Source organism: Mya arenaria, chromosome 16, assembly GCF_026914265.1.
Source record: "Mya arenaria isolate MELC-2E11 chromosome 16, ASM2691426v1".
Classification (NCBI taxonomy): domain Eukaryota; kingdom Metazoa; phylum Mollusca; class Bivalvia; order Myida; family Myidae; genus Mya; species Mya arenaria.
The window spans coordinates 28,566,424-28,584,547 of record NC_069137.1 but is presented as its reverse complement, the minus strand read 5'-3'; the positions used below and the strand labels follow the sequence as shown (position 1 = coordinate 28,584,547).

The window sequence follows — 18,124 nt, the reverse complement described above, 5'->3', positions numbered from 1 at the left end:
ACATTACACCCTCTTAATGGCACACGACTCTCTCATACCATACAGCATACGACAAAGCCCCCTCTCATATGGCGTACCACCCTCTCATACGCTGTAACAACCTCTTAAACAGCATACCTCTCGTACCACATTACCCCTCTTATATGGCCTACCACTCTCTCATACTATACAGCACACCAACCTCTAATTCGGCAAAGCACCATTTCATACGGCATACCACCCTCTCTCACCCCTCTACTGACCTGAATTAGAATACAGACAGCAAAAACCATCCAACTAAAATTAAGTAGGGTTATGTCTGGCTGAGGGACAGTTTTCCCATTATAAAATAGCGATTTACACCATGTTTGATTTACATTCTTTGAGTCATGTTTGTGCTCTTGTTCCAATGTTTTCTAAAATACAATGAAATATATGCCATAAGATACAGATAAGCCTTGGCAAAATATTTCCTCATGTCTGCCACTGTGTGAATCACCATTGACTCATGATACAGGACAATCGCATGGGTAATAATGAGTGATAAACTTGTCCAGAAATGACCGTTCATTCCCCTGACAAATAGATTTGGGCGTTTATGGACTTTGTTTTCAGTTCGAAACAAATGGGCATAACTAGACATAATTGGGATGGTAAATTGTTATGTTCACAAGTATTGAAGGAAGCTACTTATATTTCCTTTCTTCCTTAAATCATAAGTTGAATCATCATTGACGAAAAAAGACAAGATTTTGACGAAGAACAGAAATAAAAAAAAAATGCTGACTTTTCCTTTTTGGTTCTTTTGGCATGTAACCAAAAACTGTTTTTCAAAGATACTATAGACGTGGTTGGAATCACCTTAATTTTTGAATGCACAAATTGCTACATTACTATCAAACATGTAGGATTCCTGGATAGATTTAAGCAATGTCTGATAAAAGAAAGATGAGAGTGGTCAAGTGGTAGTAGTTGAGGGTTTGAGAGGGGTGACGTGTTCAAGCTCCTTCAGGGGAACATTCCCTTGGCCTGTCAAAAGGAACACCTGACCAAAGCCAACAGCTTTCTTCATAATCTAGTGGGCCTTACCAGTGTGTGTTTACCACGTGATAAATTGGGTCATAAAATTTTAATGCTACGTTGGAAGGCAATATTTAAAAAAAGACTTTGAACAAAGATAACTTCACTATTTCTTCTTCATTTTAAATGAAACATAGCGCAGTCTACAGAGCCCTGCTTTTGGTCTTTTACCAGAGTTTGATTGAGAGTTTAGTTTCTTAAAATGCTTCGACAAACCTTTTCACAATACTGCTGTATTTGTAGTTAATAATATACTTTGTCAAACGTCAAACTTAGTCATATTTTAGATATTTTGAAACATTTTTAAGAATTCAGTTGCCTGAGTCTCAAACTCAGACTTAATGCACCAGTCAATAGTAACCACACGCCCCCCCCCCCCCCCCCCCCCCCCCCCCCCCCAGGTCCGGGGAAGAGCGGGGATATGGGGGTATTAGACTTTTGGTCAAGCCAGTCCCAGGTCAAATGCCCGCCCAGCAGGGACAAACGGCTGGTTTAATCCCCATTGAATGCCACCGCTTCCCGGGATACCTAGGTAAGACCCATTCCCCACTATTTTCGGAGCAAAATCAAACCCAACGCTTCCACTCTGCACTGAGGGGCTACCTGAAAGGTAAAAACAAGGCCCATTTCCCCGTCTATCCCCGGTATACCCCCAGATCCCGGGACCTGGAGGGTGGGGGGGTGCTTACAATTGACTGGTGCATAAGAATAAGATGTTAGTGATTAAGTCCCTGGTTATCCCAGGTTAAAGTTTGTATCAATGAAATTCAGGAAGAACTAGCTATAGTTATAGTTTTGTATCTCACAGGAATGATCCATCAACCAATATGTGTTTAACTCCCACTTCATGATGAATATATCATTTATGATGAGCAGGCAATTAAATACTTATAGCCCTCTGTTTTGCTACTCACATCTCTGTCATGGTCAAAGGTTATTTGAGGTTATTGGCCATTAAGGCCAAACAAAAAATGTTCACACTCAATCTTTAAACCAACACCAAAACAAAACTGGTAAAAGCCCCCAGTAGACAGGTGTTCCAGTGAACACGTGTTTCACTGACAAGTTTCACTGACGAGTTTCACTGAAGAATTTCACTGACATGTTTCACTGAACAGTTTCACTGACAAGTTTCACTGACATGTTTCACTGACGAGTTTCAATAACGTGTTTTACTAACCATTCCAAGGTGATGCTCTCGTCATTTACATGTAAAGATATTTTAATGTTTTTGTGGTAGACAGTTACTGGTGTTTACATGATACGTTTGTGTCTCTATTTTATTGTCATTTGGGCCCTTGCCTTGTGCCTCTCTAATCAGGGCTCATCCAAGACTTTCCAAGAAACATCAAAACAATCAAGACAAAAACAACAAAAACATTAACAAAACAACAACAAGAATCAACCCTGTTTATTTCATTTTTATTGATGCAAAAAAATTGCGAGGAAAATGGTTTAAATAAAAGAAAATTGTACTTATTTTATTTTGACGTTCCACTTAAATTTCAAACAAATTCTGCCCACATGCTTGTTTATTTTTGCACCAATGATAATTTATAGATTATTTATCTTTGGCCTATATCTCTGGCATGAGGGTGGATGGTTTGTTCATGGATGAAGTGCACAACTGATGGGCCAAATGTGGGGGCGTCTGTTTCTGCTCATAATTGATTTGCCCAACAGTAAATCAGCCCATGTGTCAGATTTTGTTAATTTATATCAAAGAGAATGTTAGATAGAGATAAAGAACTAGCTAAACATAAAAATGATTCCTTCAATTTACATACCCCCCCCCCAAAAAAAAACAAAAAAACAAACAAAACAAAAAACAAACAAAAAAACAACAACACACACACAAAAACACACCACAAAACAAAACAACATAAGACAAAACAAAAACAAAAAAATAATTTCCTTCAAGACTTTCCAAACAACATCACAGTGTATCCCTTAAACAAGACTTGCCAAATAACTCTAACAAACAACAACTTTCCAAACAACGGAAAACAAAGACTTTCTAAGCAACCAAAATCAAAGATTTTACAATCAACCCTCAAAACTCAAAGACTTTCCAAACAACCACAATCTCTAAGACTTTCCAAACAACGACAAACTTCAAGACTTTCCAAACAACCACAATCTCCAAGACTTTCCGAACAACCACAAACTCCCAAGACTTTCCAAACAACCACAAACTCCAAGACTTTCCAAACAACTACAAACTCCATGACTTTCCAAACAACCTCAATAACCATCTTACACAAAAACCAAGACTTTCCAAACAACCACAAAATCCAAGACTTTCCAAACAACCTCAAAATCCAAGACTTTCCAAACCCTCAAAATCCAAGACTTTCCAAACAACCACAAAATCCAAGACTTTCCAAACAACCTCAAAATCCAAGACTTTCCAAACAACCACAAAATCCAAGACTTTCCAAACAACCTCAAAATCCAAGACTTTCCAAACAACCTCAAAATCCAAGACTTTCCAAACAACCTCAAAATCCAAGACTTTCCAAACAACCTCAAAAGCCAAGACTTTCCAAACAACCACAAAATCCAAGACTTTCCAAACAACCTCAAAATCCAAGACTTTCCATACAACCACAAAATCCAAGACTTTCCAAACAACCTCAAAATCCAAGACTTTCCAAACAACCTCAAAATATAGGACTTTCCAAACAACCTTAAAATCCAAGACTTTCCAAACAACCACAAAATCCAAGACTTTCCAAACAACCTCAAAATCCAAGACTTTCCAAACAACCTCAAAATCCAATACTTTCCATACAACCACAAAATCCAAGACTTTCCAAACAACCTCAAAATCCAAGACTTTCCAAACAACCTCAAAATCCAAGACTTTTCAAACAACCTCAAAATCCAAGACTTTCCAAACAACCACAAAATCCAAGACTTTCCAAACAACCTCAAAATCAAAGACTTTCCAAACAACCTCAAAATCCAAGACTTTCCAAACCAACACAAAATCCAAGACTATCCAAACAGCCACAAAATCCAAGACTTTCCATACAACCAGAAACTCCAAGACTTTCCAAACAGCCACAAAATCCAAGACTTTCCATACAACCAGAAACTCCAAGACTTTCCAAACAGCCACAAAATCCAAGACTTTCCAAACAACCAAAAAATCCAAGACTTTCCATACAACCAGAAACTCCAAGACTTCCTAACAACCATAAACTCCAAGACTTTCCTAACAACTATAAACTCCAAGACTTTCCAAACAACCCCAATGACCATCTTACACAAAAACCAAGACTTTCCAAACATTCAACCTATCAACCCAAGTGTCAGTTATGATTTAACAGAAATAAGCAAGTTATCAGACATAACCATGAGAAATGACCTCATGAACAAACACAATAACTTCTGCAGACAAATACATTGCTCAATTGCTACATAACAACAGCAAATGCTACAGTAACATTGGTAATAACTATTTACTGCTGTACTTGCCACTTTAATATAAAGCTCCTCTCATAATCCTCAGGCAAACAGAGTTTGGTTGCAGAAATTAATGAAATTTATATTGACCAATCAATATACAGGTCTTCTTAAGCCCTTAGGTCTCTTTTCGACCAATCAATATTGATAATTGTCTTAATCCCTGAGATATTACTTTTTGACCAATCAGTATTAAGTGCTGAACAGGGCTTTGGAAATTATTGAATAATCCTTTTCCATAATTACCAGAGCTTTTCAAGCTTATTTTTGTTAGTGTTGCCTCCCAATCCTCTCCTCCACCCACAAACACAAAAAATAACTTTGGAATGTTTTAACTTGACACTTTTTGATGCATTAGTCTCTCTGTGTCTTGAATGGGGTATTTATGGGCTGAGTTTTTATTTTGTTGTTTTATAGATATTTATTCATGCTTCTGTAATATTGATGGCTATCTTCAAAATTGACAATAAATATTTATGGCATAGTTTACTGCTTACCAAATGGAAATAAAATTTAACTATACCTTATCATTCTTTTATCTTTAAGAAAGCCACCAATCAATATTCAGGATTTGTTTACTGCATATCTAAAGAAATAATGAATATTCATAAGCTGGCACCAGTGGAAGGAGCCAAGTTTTGTTGATGGTAAACCATCATTATTCATAAATATTGACAAAAGAAATAAAATATACAGTACAGTGTTCCTGATGAGAAATCATTATTTGGGAGAAAAATGCCAGCTCAGCAGAAAACTGTCTGAATTGATCGCCAGCAAAAATGGCTTGTTTCTATGTCTATTCATCCTTTGTGGGTTAAATGGAATGATTTATTGACAGGAAAATTATTCTTCCTTGCTTTATACATTTGTTGATCATTTATATGCTCTGCCTTTGTGGGGGAACTGCAGTTCTGTAGAATGGGCTGAAAACTTTTAGTCAATTAATCAAGGATATGTTTTAGTATTTGTCTATATTTGTCTTTGCTCATGCACCAGACTATTGTAACCACTGCCCCCTGGTAAGGGGGTATACCAGGGATAGCTGTGGGGAAATGGGCCGTGTTTTTACCTTCCAGGTGGCCCTGCAGTGCCAGGTGAATGCGGTGGTTTTATCTTTGTGCCAAAAATAGTGGGGATTGGGCCTTACCTAGGGTCCCTGGGGTGCGGGGGGCATTTGGCAGGGATTTTACCGGCAGGGAGGGGAATTTACACAGGCTTGGCTGGACTGTAATTCAAAGTCCTCGCTATTCTCCGGACCTGAAGGGGCCATGGTTACAATTGACTGGTGCATTACTGGGGAATATTCAATCTATCAACATATATGGTTTTTGTTGCTTTTGATAACCCAATGTATTTCAAATAACAACAATTCAAATAACCCAAACCAATGAGCGTGAAAATTCAAAGAAAAAACTTTGAAATGAAACGTTAATTTCATGAAAATGTTACAGCCAGCAAAAAATCATGAACAACACAAAATTAATGTAAGTGAATAATAACATAAATCGAAAGACTTAATAACGCAAAAAACTAAATTCTGAAAAGAGACATAACTTTCATGAAAATGTTAAGGCCAGCAAAAACCACTGTTGGAATGGAGCAACCTACATGTTTCTGTGAAAGATAAGGCGATAAGAAGTGTTATATGATAGCTAGGGAGGAAATAGGATAACAGCCCTACTGCTGATGTTGTATACCGTACTTGTTATAATTTGTGCTCCTGGAAAAGCAGGTTTTCTTTTTCGAAGAAAAATGCTCAAGTTATTGTGATAGACTTGTTGTTATTGTCAGTGTCACCGTCATTGTGTGATTCCTTGACAATATGTCTCAAAAAGCATTTAACCAATTTAAATATTTAAGATTGTCAATATCAGATGGTTTCTTGGTGAGCTCAAATTTTCGAATCATATAGCAGGGCTTGTTGAAATATTTTTTGGGCAAGCATTAGTATAAGGATTTGTGCATGTTCATCCAAAAGTCTTATTTGCTGACTAGTATTAGAAACCATGAATAACTTCTTCTGAAATGACATCTATTAATGGTCAATCGCCAAATATTTAAAATGTGGCAATTCTACAAAGATACCTTTATAATGTTCTGAAAATTGAGGTTGCAAATATGTGCACATAGTGCTGTGTGCATGACCCAGTTTCCTAGGACATTAGTGAAGGTCACATTTATAAATCTTTTCTTTGGTCAAGGTCACATTTATAAATCTTTTCATTGGTCAAGGTCACATTTATAAATCTTTTCATTGATCAAGGTCACATTCATGAGTATTTTTTGTCTTGTATTATACACATTGATATGTGAAGCAGATTGACAGGCCATATGTCTTGCACTTATGATTTTCAATTTAATTTTAGACATTGCAATCCTTCAATGCTTATAAACCATTCGTTGGCGAATACTAGTGTTTCTCATGGGCATTTTCAAGGTAAAGAATCATTTTATGCTTCAAAACTGCTCATTTGCAAACAATAGTTATTCACATGGGCGTTTTCAATATAAAGACCCATTTTATGCTTCAAAATCATTCATTTGCAAATATTATGCTTCAAACCATTCATTTGAAAATATTAGTAGCAAATTTAATTTTCACATGGGCCTTTTTCAAAATGAAGAATCATTTTATGCTTCAAATTTATTCATTTTCAAAAAGTAGTGGCAAATTTTATTTTCACCTGGGCGTTTCCAAGATGAAGAATGCTTCATAACTGTACATTTACCAACAGTAGCAAGTTTTAATTTTCACATGGGCCTTTTTCAATATGAAGACTCATTTTATGCTATATAACTGTTCATTTGCAAACGGAAGCAAAGCAAGTTTAATTATCACATAGGCCTTTTCAAGATAGAGAATCATTTTTTGCTACAAAACTTTTCATTTTTTGCTACAAAACTTTTCATTTCCAAACAGAAGCATAGCCAGTTCAATGTTCACATGGGCCTTTTCCAAGACCAAGACTCATTTTATGCTTCAAACGGTTCATTTGCAAATAGTAGTAGCAAGTTATTATCCACATGGACATTTCCAAGATGAAGAGATTTTATGCTTCAGAACTGTACATTTACAAACAGTAGCAAGTTTAATTTTCACATGTGCCTTGTCAAGATGAAGTATGGTAGATGGAAATCTGGCATTCAAAATGCTGGCATGGTAAAAGGCTGATAAAACATTGCTGCTGAATTTTGTGGTGTAACCACTTGTTTTAGATAGGGAATAAACTTAGAAAAATAATCGCTGTATTTAGTGCATGATTTAAGGACTTAGTTTAGTTAGAGGAACATGGTATGTTATCATGCGATGTTGTATTTTAAGTCAGAAAATAAGTTACAAGTGTAGGACGTCATGCACGATTACGAAGAAAATCGAAATGGATGCATTTGCAATCATAATTGGATTTTTTTTTCCTCGCCAATAATTTCTTGAGTGTTGATTGGATGGACATGAAGTTAATGAAGAACGATCTTGGTTCTGAGGTAAATGTTATAATAATTCTGTCTTTTTATCGAATAATTTGTATTACATTCATTGTATGTGTTATATATTTAGGGAATAGGGAGACGGACTAACTCTACTCTGACAATTCCCCTACTGCCGCCCACGCCACATACAATTGTTGCATGAGTGAACAAAATCATTCCCCCCCCCAACCCCCATTTTTGTGAAAGGCTGTTAACCATTTATGTTTTATACTTTGTATAGCATTGTATTTTAATACTTTTAACAGCATTTTACTCATGATCAATATTTTGTGTAAAAGAACAGGAGCAGGGGGAGGGGGATTTTGCGTAGAAGGGAAATTGTCTAACACTCTAGATCTAATAATTAAAAGAAGAGCTCAAGAGTTAAAAATAAATAAAATGTTTTAAGCAACAAGTAGCAAATAAATTTCTTTGATTATTCTTTTCTGTTTTTGGCAAAAAGGGAGACAACTTTTGTCAAATCATGATAAATCGTAAACTATTTTAGGTTTCTGATTGGCTATGAAATGCACTGTATGGCATTTTTGGGATTAGCATATACAGTCAATGATTGAAATTAGACTTTGGATGAAAATGCCCGAATTCTTACACTAATGCACTAACACTTAACAATAGACTTTGAAGTTTGAATTAGAGATAAATCATTTTGCCCCGTTGATAATTTGGAGTGTTGAACAAGTGTTGTACATGTGGTGTATGGAATATGAGCTCTACTTGATGCTTGGATCATTAGCATTTCCGTAAAAGGTCAGATTTAAAGAGCGGCACTTAATAGAGGAAATGATTAGTGTTTGCAAATGTCATGGGACCTGTTTGGATGTTAAAGGCTCTTTTCCATTGTTGTACAGAATGTAAAAAAAAAAATTGTGAGAATTTTTTTAAAAATAAAACAAAATAATATGATCCGGGATTTTTTTCAAGATTCATTTTAAAGAATATTTTCAAAGCTTAGTCATATAACCATGGTGTTAAAATCGTTGTTGTTGTCCAAAACCTAAAATGATGGCCTTAAATTAATAAAATATGATCAAGGTACTTGAATGAAACTAGCCCACTCTCTACCCCGCTTGTTTTTAAGTGAGAACTGCATCATTGTGGTGAAATAATTTGTGAATTCTGCCCTTTTATGACATCAAAGAAATGTTTTAAAAAGGAATTAAAACTTAATTTTTATCCAAAAATCTACTTTGGACTTAAACTCCTTTGCTGCGACTGAAATCATGACCACTATAAAAGGGCAAAATATAGGAAAGAAATATATTACCCCATTTACGCAAAATGACAATGCCAGTTTTTCTCTATGGAAGACTGTAGGGTAATGAAGATTGGACAATGACCTTTAATTAAGAATCAATTGGCATGAGTGACTTTTGGGCTTTGAGAGCTATGCCCTGGCCACATTAGGAAATATTTGGTGGTTTGGAGCAGTGGAGAGTGTGAATATATGTATGTATTTAAGGAGAGGATGATCTAGTATCTTCATTATTTGTTTTAAATTTAAACATAGTTGTGCATACAACTTATTTCCAGACTAACATTTGGTTTTTGAGCTTTTAAAAATAAGGAGAGAAAAATAGTTTTTTTTAAGGAAGCATTCATTTTCATGTACTGTGGTTGAAATTAACACAAGCCAGCAAGCCCTGCACTCAAATGCTTTCCTGGCTTGCTTAAATTCTGGGTTTTATAATATCATAGCAGGGCTTGTTGTAAAAATAAGGGCTTGTTAATCCATATTTCTTATTTTGCCTAGTGCATTTGTACTTCAAATTATTGAATACTAGACTTGAAACTTGGATATTCAACTATAATTCAATATCCTTGGCCTTATAAGATAGACGCGAAACATTTTTTTAGTGTTCTTGAGTTTTTGTTTGATTTTCTAAAGGATGTGTAACAATGGTATTAAGGAAAGTCGGAAAAGTTGAAGTGGACTGTTGAGTGTCTCTTTTTAAGTGGATTGTTGAGTGTCTCTAGCTTTGTTCCAGGATGGTGGATTTATTTTTCTGTCTGATAAATAGGGATATGGGGAAGGAGGCAGTGTGGTTGATTATTAAGGGAGATTTGTAGAACAGTATTTATACAGGAAAGTTTAAACAGATTTTTGGAAAGTTATGAGGAATTTCTGAAATTGGTAGGCCTCTCATAAATACATATAATTATATGATATAATGAACATGAAGGTTGGTAACAAAATGTGATGTTTTCAAGTTTTAATTAAAGGTGCATAATATAGGTTGATGCTATAATAGAATTTTTTAATCGTGTTTAACTTATTTGACATAACTGTGATGGAAAACAAAAAAAAGCTTATGATTTAGGTACGGTTATTTTTTTTTTAACCTTTATGAATTGTTTTAATGAATAGCTACGTAGCCACAAATTCCGCATTTTAAAAGCGCCCAAACTGCGCTTATAATTAATCTGTATCTATATTATGTGCACTTTTTGTATCTAGATCATTAATGTCAAATAAATTAAACAGAATAATGCAATAAAATTAAAAAAAAATATATTATTTTTTTTGCATTATTGATCAACCTATATTGTGCGTCTTTAAGTAGAATTATTTTTTATGTGCTAATTCACGAAAACACAAACATTGATTAATAGCAATTGCAATTACGGGTTGCTATGACCTGACAACTAAAAATAACAATGAAAAAAAGAGAATATTATTCTTGATCAAGAAAAGCTGAAATATAATTATTAAACTGATAGAAATATTTATACTAAATGTTGTTATTTTTCTATTTTCAGCCAATGATTTCGGCCTATTTCTGGCGGATGAAGACATTAAAAAGGGTCTTTGGTTGGAGGCAGGAAGGGCTCTGGACTATTACTTGCTTAGGAATGGGGTAAGTTAAACACCATGATTGCCCTTAGGGAGTCACTATGTTTTGGGACTATGTAATTTTTGCATGCTGTGTTTGAAGAAACTAATTTTTTGGATGCTGTAATTTTGGATGCTGATGAGGTTTATTACACTTATTTCTGGACCCTTAGTTTGAGATGCTGTAATAACACTAATTAAGGGACATTCCTTATTTATTATGGTATTTTTAAAACACAGTTCTTGAAATTAATTTTGAACATTGTGTTTTCAGACACAACTTTTTGGACATTAATGTTGGATACTGTGTTTAAAGACATTAATTTTAGTTTCTGTGTTTTAAGACACAAATTTGGGGACACTATGTTAGATGCTGTATTTTGCCAACCATACATGAACCATCATTCTTTCATTGTTCGTTACTTATTGTTATTTTTTTAGGACCTTTTGGAGTACAAGACAAAGGTCCGGATCCTCAAGGTGCGGACCCTGGATGGCGCGATTCGTAAGATACAGGTGGATGATAGCCACACAGTGGGACAACTTCTGATATCAATAACCTCCAAGATTGGTAAGTTACCTCCCATTGACCCTTACCTCCAAGATTGGTAAGTTACCTCCCGTTGACCCTTACCTTTAAGATTGGTAAGTTACCTTCCATTGACCATCACCTCCAAGATAGGTGAATAACCTCCCATTGACCCTTTCCTCCAAGAGATTGGTAAGTTACCTCCCATTGGCCATTTCCTCCAAGATTGGTAAGTTACCTCCCATTGACCATTTCCTCCAAGATTGGTAAGTTACCTCCCATTGACTATTTCCTTCAAGATTGGTAAGTTACCTCCCATTGAGCATTTCCTCCAAGATTGGTAAGTTATCTCCCATTGACCATTACATCCAAGATTAGTAAGTTATCTCCCATTGACCATTACATCCAAGATTGGTAAGTTACCTCCCATTGACCCTTTCCTCCAAGAGATTGGTAAGTTACCTCCCATTGACCATTTCCTCCAAGATTGGTAAGTTACCTCCCATTGACCATTTCCTTCAAGATTGGTAAGTTACCTCCCATTGAGCATTTCCTCCAAGATTGGTAAGTTACCTCCCATTGACCATTACCTCCAAGATTAGTAAGTTATCTCCCATTGACCATTACATCCAAGATTGGCAAGTTACCTCCCATGGCCTCAAAGATTGGTAAGTTATCTCCCTTGACCATTACATCCAAGATTGGTAAGTTACCTCCCATGACCATGACCTATAGTAGTTTACCTATTTTTGCGGAAATTACACTTACTGTGTGAGATTAAAATGCAAGTCACACAAACAAGAACATATGATGCAAAGCTGTACACAGCTTGTTTAGATATTTTTGTAAGGTTTTGACAAAATCTCTTCATTCTTGAAGAAATAATGCAACTTCTTCAAATTGACATGGTAAAATGAAAGTATATTTCAACAATTTAAGCTATTGAAAACCAGAATAGATGAAAAAATACATTTCTAGATGGAAAAAGACCTTGGCTGTAAAATGATGTAAATTCTAAAAAAAGACTTAAGATATTATATAATAATAAAAGTTTCTAAATATAGCATGTTCTTTTTTTAGGTATCACGAACCATGAAGAATACTCCTTGATTCTGGAAATAGCCGAAGATGAGAAAGAAAAGACCTTGACCTTGAAAAGAGATAAATCAATTGCTAAAGACCAGAAAAAACTGGAGGAGATGAGGAAAAAATTGCATACAGAAGATGATAGTGAGTGAAATCATTGTTAGAAAAACATTTTTTAGCTTTAGAAGACAGATAGTTGAGGTATTTTCATAGCCTTGGTTTTGTCAGCGGAGAAGTTGTGACAGATAGTTGAGGTATTTTCATAGCCTTGGTTTTGTCAGCGGAGAAGTTGTGCAAAAAATTCAAACTTGGCCATAAGATATTTAGTTAAACTAGTAATTGCACATGCAAAGCAAGGGGCTTAACTCTAGCTGAAATAATTATTCAGTTATGGTCCTTGCAAAAACAATCAAAACAGCATGTCTTGACATTTGCTCTTCGTTATTTTGTTGTTTTTTTGCTGAAAGGGATGTTCTATCAATAACAAGTTTGATTAACTTCATGTTCTTTGTAGAATGAATTTAAAGCGTTATAAAATAAAAGTTAACCATTTGGTAAATGTAGATTTCACAAAATCAAAGTGAACTAAAAGACTGGCCCCAATTTCTCGATACTTGAAGTATCTTATTTCATTTAACGAAATAACATGGTTAAACTTACAAAGTTTTATGAAGCAGAAAGTAGTTTATCCCTTTCCAAGCATTTTTTTGTATGTTTTATAATATTTATATATCCTGCCTTGGATATCATTCAAAAACGTATAAATCAATTGATTCAAGAAAACATAAATTTTTGATGTTTATTTTAGTGAATTGGCTGGACCATGCTAAAACGCTTCGTGAACAAGGCATCAACTCTGATGATGACACTATCCTGTTACGGCGTAAGTTCTTCTTCTCCGACCAGAACGTGGATGCCCGGGATCCTGTACAGCTTAGTCTTCTGTTTGTGCAGGTAATTAGCATGATGCTAGTGTTCATTCAACATTTCTACACTGACATACAACCTCTGACAACAGTCAAGGCAGAGCTAGGCTCCTGTTCAGCTCATACACATTGTTTTAAGTTTTGGCCTTATCAGGATATTCAGCCATGAGTGTTATAATTGGCAAGCTATTTACTAGTTCAGAATAAGCTATCTAGCTATTTAGCAATATCATTTTTCTGTTTGTACAGGTATTTGGTGGGAGTATCATACATTTACAAGCCTAAAAATGGCTTATCAGCATATGAAGCTAGAAATGAAGATACATAAACAATTTTTCAGACAGATGTTAAAAAAATCTAAAAATAAAGAAAACATTTATTTCTGTTACTTGATGGCAAAGTAAAGCTTATGAGATGGTGAAATATTGACATCTTTATACATTGTTTCACTGTTGTTTGGAGAGTATTGTAAATATTGTTTTCTATTTTAGTATTTAAATATTACCTATTTGAGACCAGAGATGCTATTGTAACCAACCAGTTTGATGTGGCAATTAATTGTGCATGGATATAGTGTCAGTTTCATGTGAAAACATTTAATGTTTTTATTTGTTTTCAGACCCGCGACGCTATTCTGAACGGTACCCATCCAGTAAGTCAAGACGAGGCTATTCAGTTTGCGGGTATACAGTGTCAGATACAGTTTGGTGACCATGATGAGAAAAAACACAAGCCCGGACTTTTCGAGTTAGTATGAGTCTACATTAATTCATGAGTTTGAGGGTTTGACGCTGGTGTAATCTTATTACAGCCCATCCAGGGTCTTTTTGGCGGGCCCTATGAAACCTGGTGTTGGAGGTCTCGCACATCCCCCAACCTACTTTCAGCAATTATTATTCTGGGCTAGAAAGTTATTTAAAATTAATATAAATGACTTAAAACAATTTGGAAAGGGGTTTTGCATTGGTTATGAATCTCTAAACCTCCCTCAGCTATTTTTCAAGATATAGAATTATCAGCTGTAAGCACCCATGTACGGATAAAAAATGACAAAAATAAGCCTACCGAACTGTAGACATCAAAATGTGGGTAGGGAAAAGGCAAGCAAACTGTTTATTAACTGTGGCCTTGCTCTCTTTTCAGGAATAAAGAGTTCCTACCAAAGGAATATTGCAAGGTGAAAGGAATAGAGAAGAAAATCTTCCTGGTACGTTAAGCTGGTTTGTTCTTTTTTTTGCTTTCCTCTCTAAATTGGAGCTAAAAATTGGAAGAAACACAAACAAGGTATTGTCTTGAAATAAAATATAGCTTTGTTTTCAAAAACTTTTTTTTTTTTTACTTTCCTCTTTAAATTGGAGCTAAAAAAAATATTTTTTTTAATTTTATCGGCTGTTTTTTTTTTAGAATTGGAAGTAACACAGTCAAGGTATTGTCATAACCTTGTGTTGTCATCAGTGCTAGTGTTGTTTTATGAGTGCTGGTGTCATCAGTGTTGTTGTTGTTTTCAGCGTTGGTAACTAGGGTTTTGATTGGTTGACGATGATATCAGGAAAATGATCTATTTATGTTTTGCACTCAATTTTGCAGCATTTGAATCAGAAGTTAAATTTATCATTGTCAAACCTTTGATGAATAAGATTGTCTTTGATAAGAAAGAGAAAACCCCACATTGTGCTTATATTTTCTTTTCATATTGTAGGAACACAGGAAGTGGGCAGGCTACCCAGAGAGAGATGCAAAAGTGAAGTATACACAGTCATGCCGTGCGCTGAAGACGTATGGTATCACCTTCTTCCTTGTGAAGGTAAGACACCGAGCCCTTAAATGGAGAAATGATTGTAATGCCTTAATTTTATAGAATGGTGACACCTTAAATTGAGGTATGATGTTAGCATTAAATTGATATGATTATGACAGTATTTACATTGGCTGTGAGGCCATAATTTGATAATAATTGGCCAACCTTAATTGAATTGGCAATGATGGCGTTATAATGATATGACTGTGGCACTTAAATTTATAAGACATCTACCTTAAATTGTGACTGTGGCACCTTAAATTGATACGAATATAGCTCTCAAATGACATGGAAATATTACTGTTATACGTTGCCCACATAACAAAGTGGTGAACCCTTCGCCCCCCACCATTGATTCCAGGGTTCAATTCCTGGCCTTGGCATATGTGAGATTGGTTGGAGATCTTTAAGCTGAACATGTTGGTTTGGTTTTGTATAGGTACTCCGTTTCCCGATAAACATAAGACCAACCTCATACTTAACATTATGCAAACATGAGAGATAAATACAATGTTACAATAACTGGTTTTCTTATACAAGTTAAACTAAAGAAACATTGCTTTTACAGGAAAAAGTGAAGGGGAAAAATAAGCTGGTTCCCCGTCTGCTGGGTATCAACAAAGAGAGCGTTGTGCGTGTTGACGAGAAGACGAAGGAAATCATGAAACATTGGCCTCTCACGACTGTAAGACGTTGGGCCGCCTCGCCGAACAGTTTTACTCTGGTATGTGCTTTGTTTTGCTCAAATATTGTGTACTTGTTACAGTTTTTTTTATAATACAATAATAATGAAAAGTTCACCTCTCACAACTGTATATATAATAGTACCACTCTGGCTGTGTTTTACTCAAATACAGTTCCATCTTAAATTCTTTTATGGAATGGACCCCAAACGAATTGAAATTATGGTTAATTGTTTACCGTCAAATAGTTGCTATCATGAGACTTACAGAGTCTTTTTGTAAATAATTGTGGTGACCATGCGGATTTGTACTTCAAGAGATTACGGAAAAGTTAACAGCCAATGAATTGCTATTGTGAGATTTATAGAGACCTTTTGTTAATAAATTGCTTAAGAAAACCTGTATACATATGATTTCAGGACTTTGGTGATCATGCGGACCAATACTATTCAGTACAGACTCAGGAAGGTGAACAGATAGCTGCCCTGATAGCCGGATACATTGATATCATCCTGAGGAAGGTCAGTGGTCCTTGTTAGGATAGCTAAAGGAGTGTATGGTCTCCACTTACAGTTGGATCGAAAAATAGAATATCACCCACCTCAGTTTCTTTATTTTGCAAAAATTATCTTTGATTTGTAGTGGTGAAAAATGGAAAAACGGCGCCAAAATTAAGCACAACATAAATTTGTTTAAATAAAAATCTTTCCACCTGCCCAATATTTACTCCAAACACGGATGAGAATCTGATTTCTTTTCATCAGGCTAAATTTTTGGAAAGAATAAACACTTGTTGAAATGTATGCTGTTGAATTGTTTGCTGATGAAATTGCATATGTGGTAGTTTTTATTTGATCATAATTAAAGAAGTGTTGAGTTCATAATTGTGATTTCAATTTCAGAAAAAAAATAAGGACCATCTAGGTATTGAGGGTGATGACGATGCGTTGATGTTTGAAGAAAACGTGTCATCAGCCAAGGCAACAATAATATCCCACCAGTCCCACAATGTCTCCCATGGGCAGTCGGGGAGTGTCTCTATCCCCGGGGTGATGCGGGACGGGGGTGGGGGAGAGAGCCAGATATCCACGGGATCGCTTCAACAGGCCATGTTTTCTATGCAGTCTAACCAGGCCCATGCTGGACAAGCCATTAGACAGGTAGGTTATAAGACGGAAAATATTTAACTGGTAGGTTATCAGACAAGGAATTTCAGATGGGAAAAATCATATGGGAAATATCAAATCAATAGGTTATCAGCCGGGGAATATCAGATGGGAAGGGAAGATTATGAGTCAGGAATAATTTCTGATGGGAAAATCAGTTGAGGAATATCAGATCAATAGGTTATCAGCCGGGAAATATCAGATGGGAAGGGTAGATTATGAGTCAGGAATAATTGCAGATGGGAAAATCAGTTGAGGAATATCAGATCAATAGGTTATCAGACAGGAAATTTCAGAAGGGTAGATGATCAGACAGGTAGGTTACCAGACACACATTATTAGATTGGGAGGTAATCCAACAGGTAGGTTTATTGAACAGGTATGTTAACGGATGGGGAGTCTCAGACAGGCAGGCTAATCAGAAGGAGAATGTCAGATCAGGCTAATCAGATGGGAAGTGTTAATTCAAATTTAGGTGATGCGGAATTGATGTGGGGGAGAGAGCCAGATGTCCTTCCATGGGGTGGTTAAAGCAGATGAAGTATTTTATGCAGTCTGACCTTGTTTGGATGGTATATATCAGGAACATAAAATAATAAAAACATTAAGATTTGTAAAACATTGGAAATATTGAATGAGAAAACATTGTTTAGATCAGTCATATCAAGACCAAGGGAAAGTTTGTTAGTAGTGAAGTTGTCACAGAACAATCGACTAGACAATTTCATTTTGTCATTTGTTCTTTGACTAGTGTTCTTATAGAAGTCATGCAATGCCTCCACTATCTAGGATTATAAGGTATTTGATTTATCCAAGTTTTTACACAACCAAAGATTTGTAACCCTTTATTCCCTTTGTATCATTACAGAGCCAGTCTTTCCAAGAGCACAACCTGACCCAGGCACAGAGGGCTCTTGTTCTCACAATAGATGATGGGTTGTCAGCTGTATCTCAGGCACAGAGTGAGCTTGACAAGAAAATCGACATCCCGGACCTTGGCTCTGACTATGTGAGTGCCAAATGAGAACATTCAGTAATTTTATCATATCATGCAAGTACACAGAGTGTCAGATAGGGGTGGTTATTG

General features: G+C 35.7%; 1 protein-coding gene across 16 annotated transcripts in view; it reads left to right on the top strand.

Moving 5' to 3' along the window:
• LOC128221911 (talin-1-like) overlaps window positions 1-18,124 on the top strand; it is a 134,981-nt gene that overhangs the window by 45,084 nt on the left and 71,773 nt on the right. For 15 of the 16 annotated variants that reach the window (XM_052930562.1, XM_052930568.1, XM_052930570.1 and 12 more), the window contains 11 exons: window positions 10,777-10,874; window positions 11,291-11,420; window positions 12,459-12,608; window positions 13,273-13,418; window positions 14,010-14,137; window positions 14,534-14,597; window positions 15,090-15,194; window positions 15,757-15,912; window positions 16,291-16,392; window positions 16,774-17,031; window positions 17,906-18,046. In XM_052930562.1, coding sequence (XP_052786522.1) covers window positions 10,777-10,874; window positions 11,291-11,420; window positions 12,459-12,608; window positions 13,273-13,418; window positions 14,010-14,137; window positions 14,534-14,597; window positions 15,090-15,194; window positions 15,757-15,912; window positions 16,291-16,392; window positions 16,774-17,031; window positions 17,906-18,046 — 1,478 coding nt within the window. Of the gene's footprint in view, window positions 1-10,776; window positions 10,875-11,290; window positions 11,421-11,936; window positions 11,943-12,458; window positions 12,609-13,272; window positions 13,419-14,009; window positions 14,138-14,533; window positions 14,598-15,089; window positions 15,195-15,756; window positions 15,913-16,290; window positions 16,393-16,773; window positions 17,032-17,905; window positions 18,047-18,124 lie in introns of those variants that run through there. The other variant, XM_052930573.1, reaches the window with a different exon arrangement.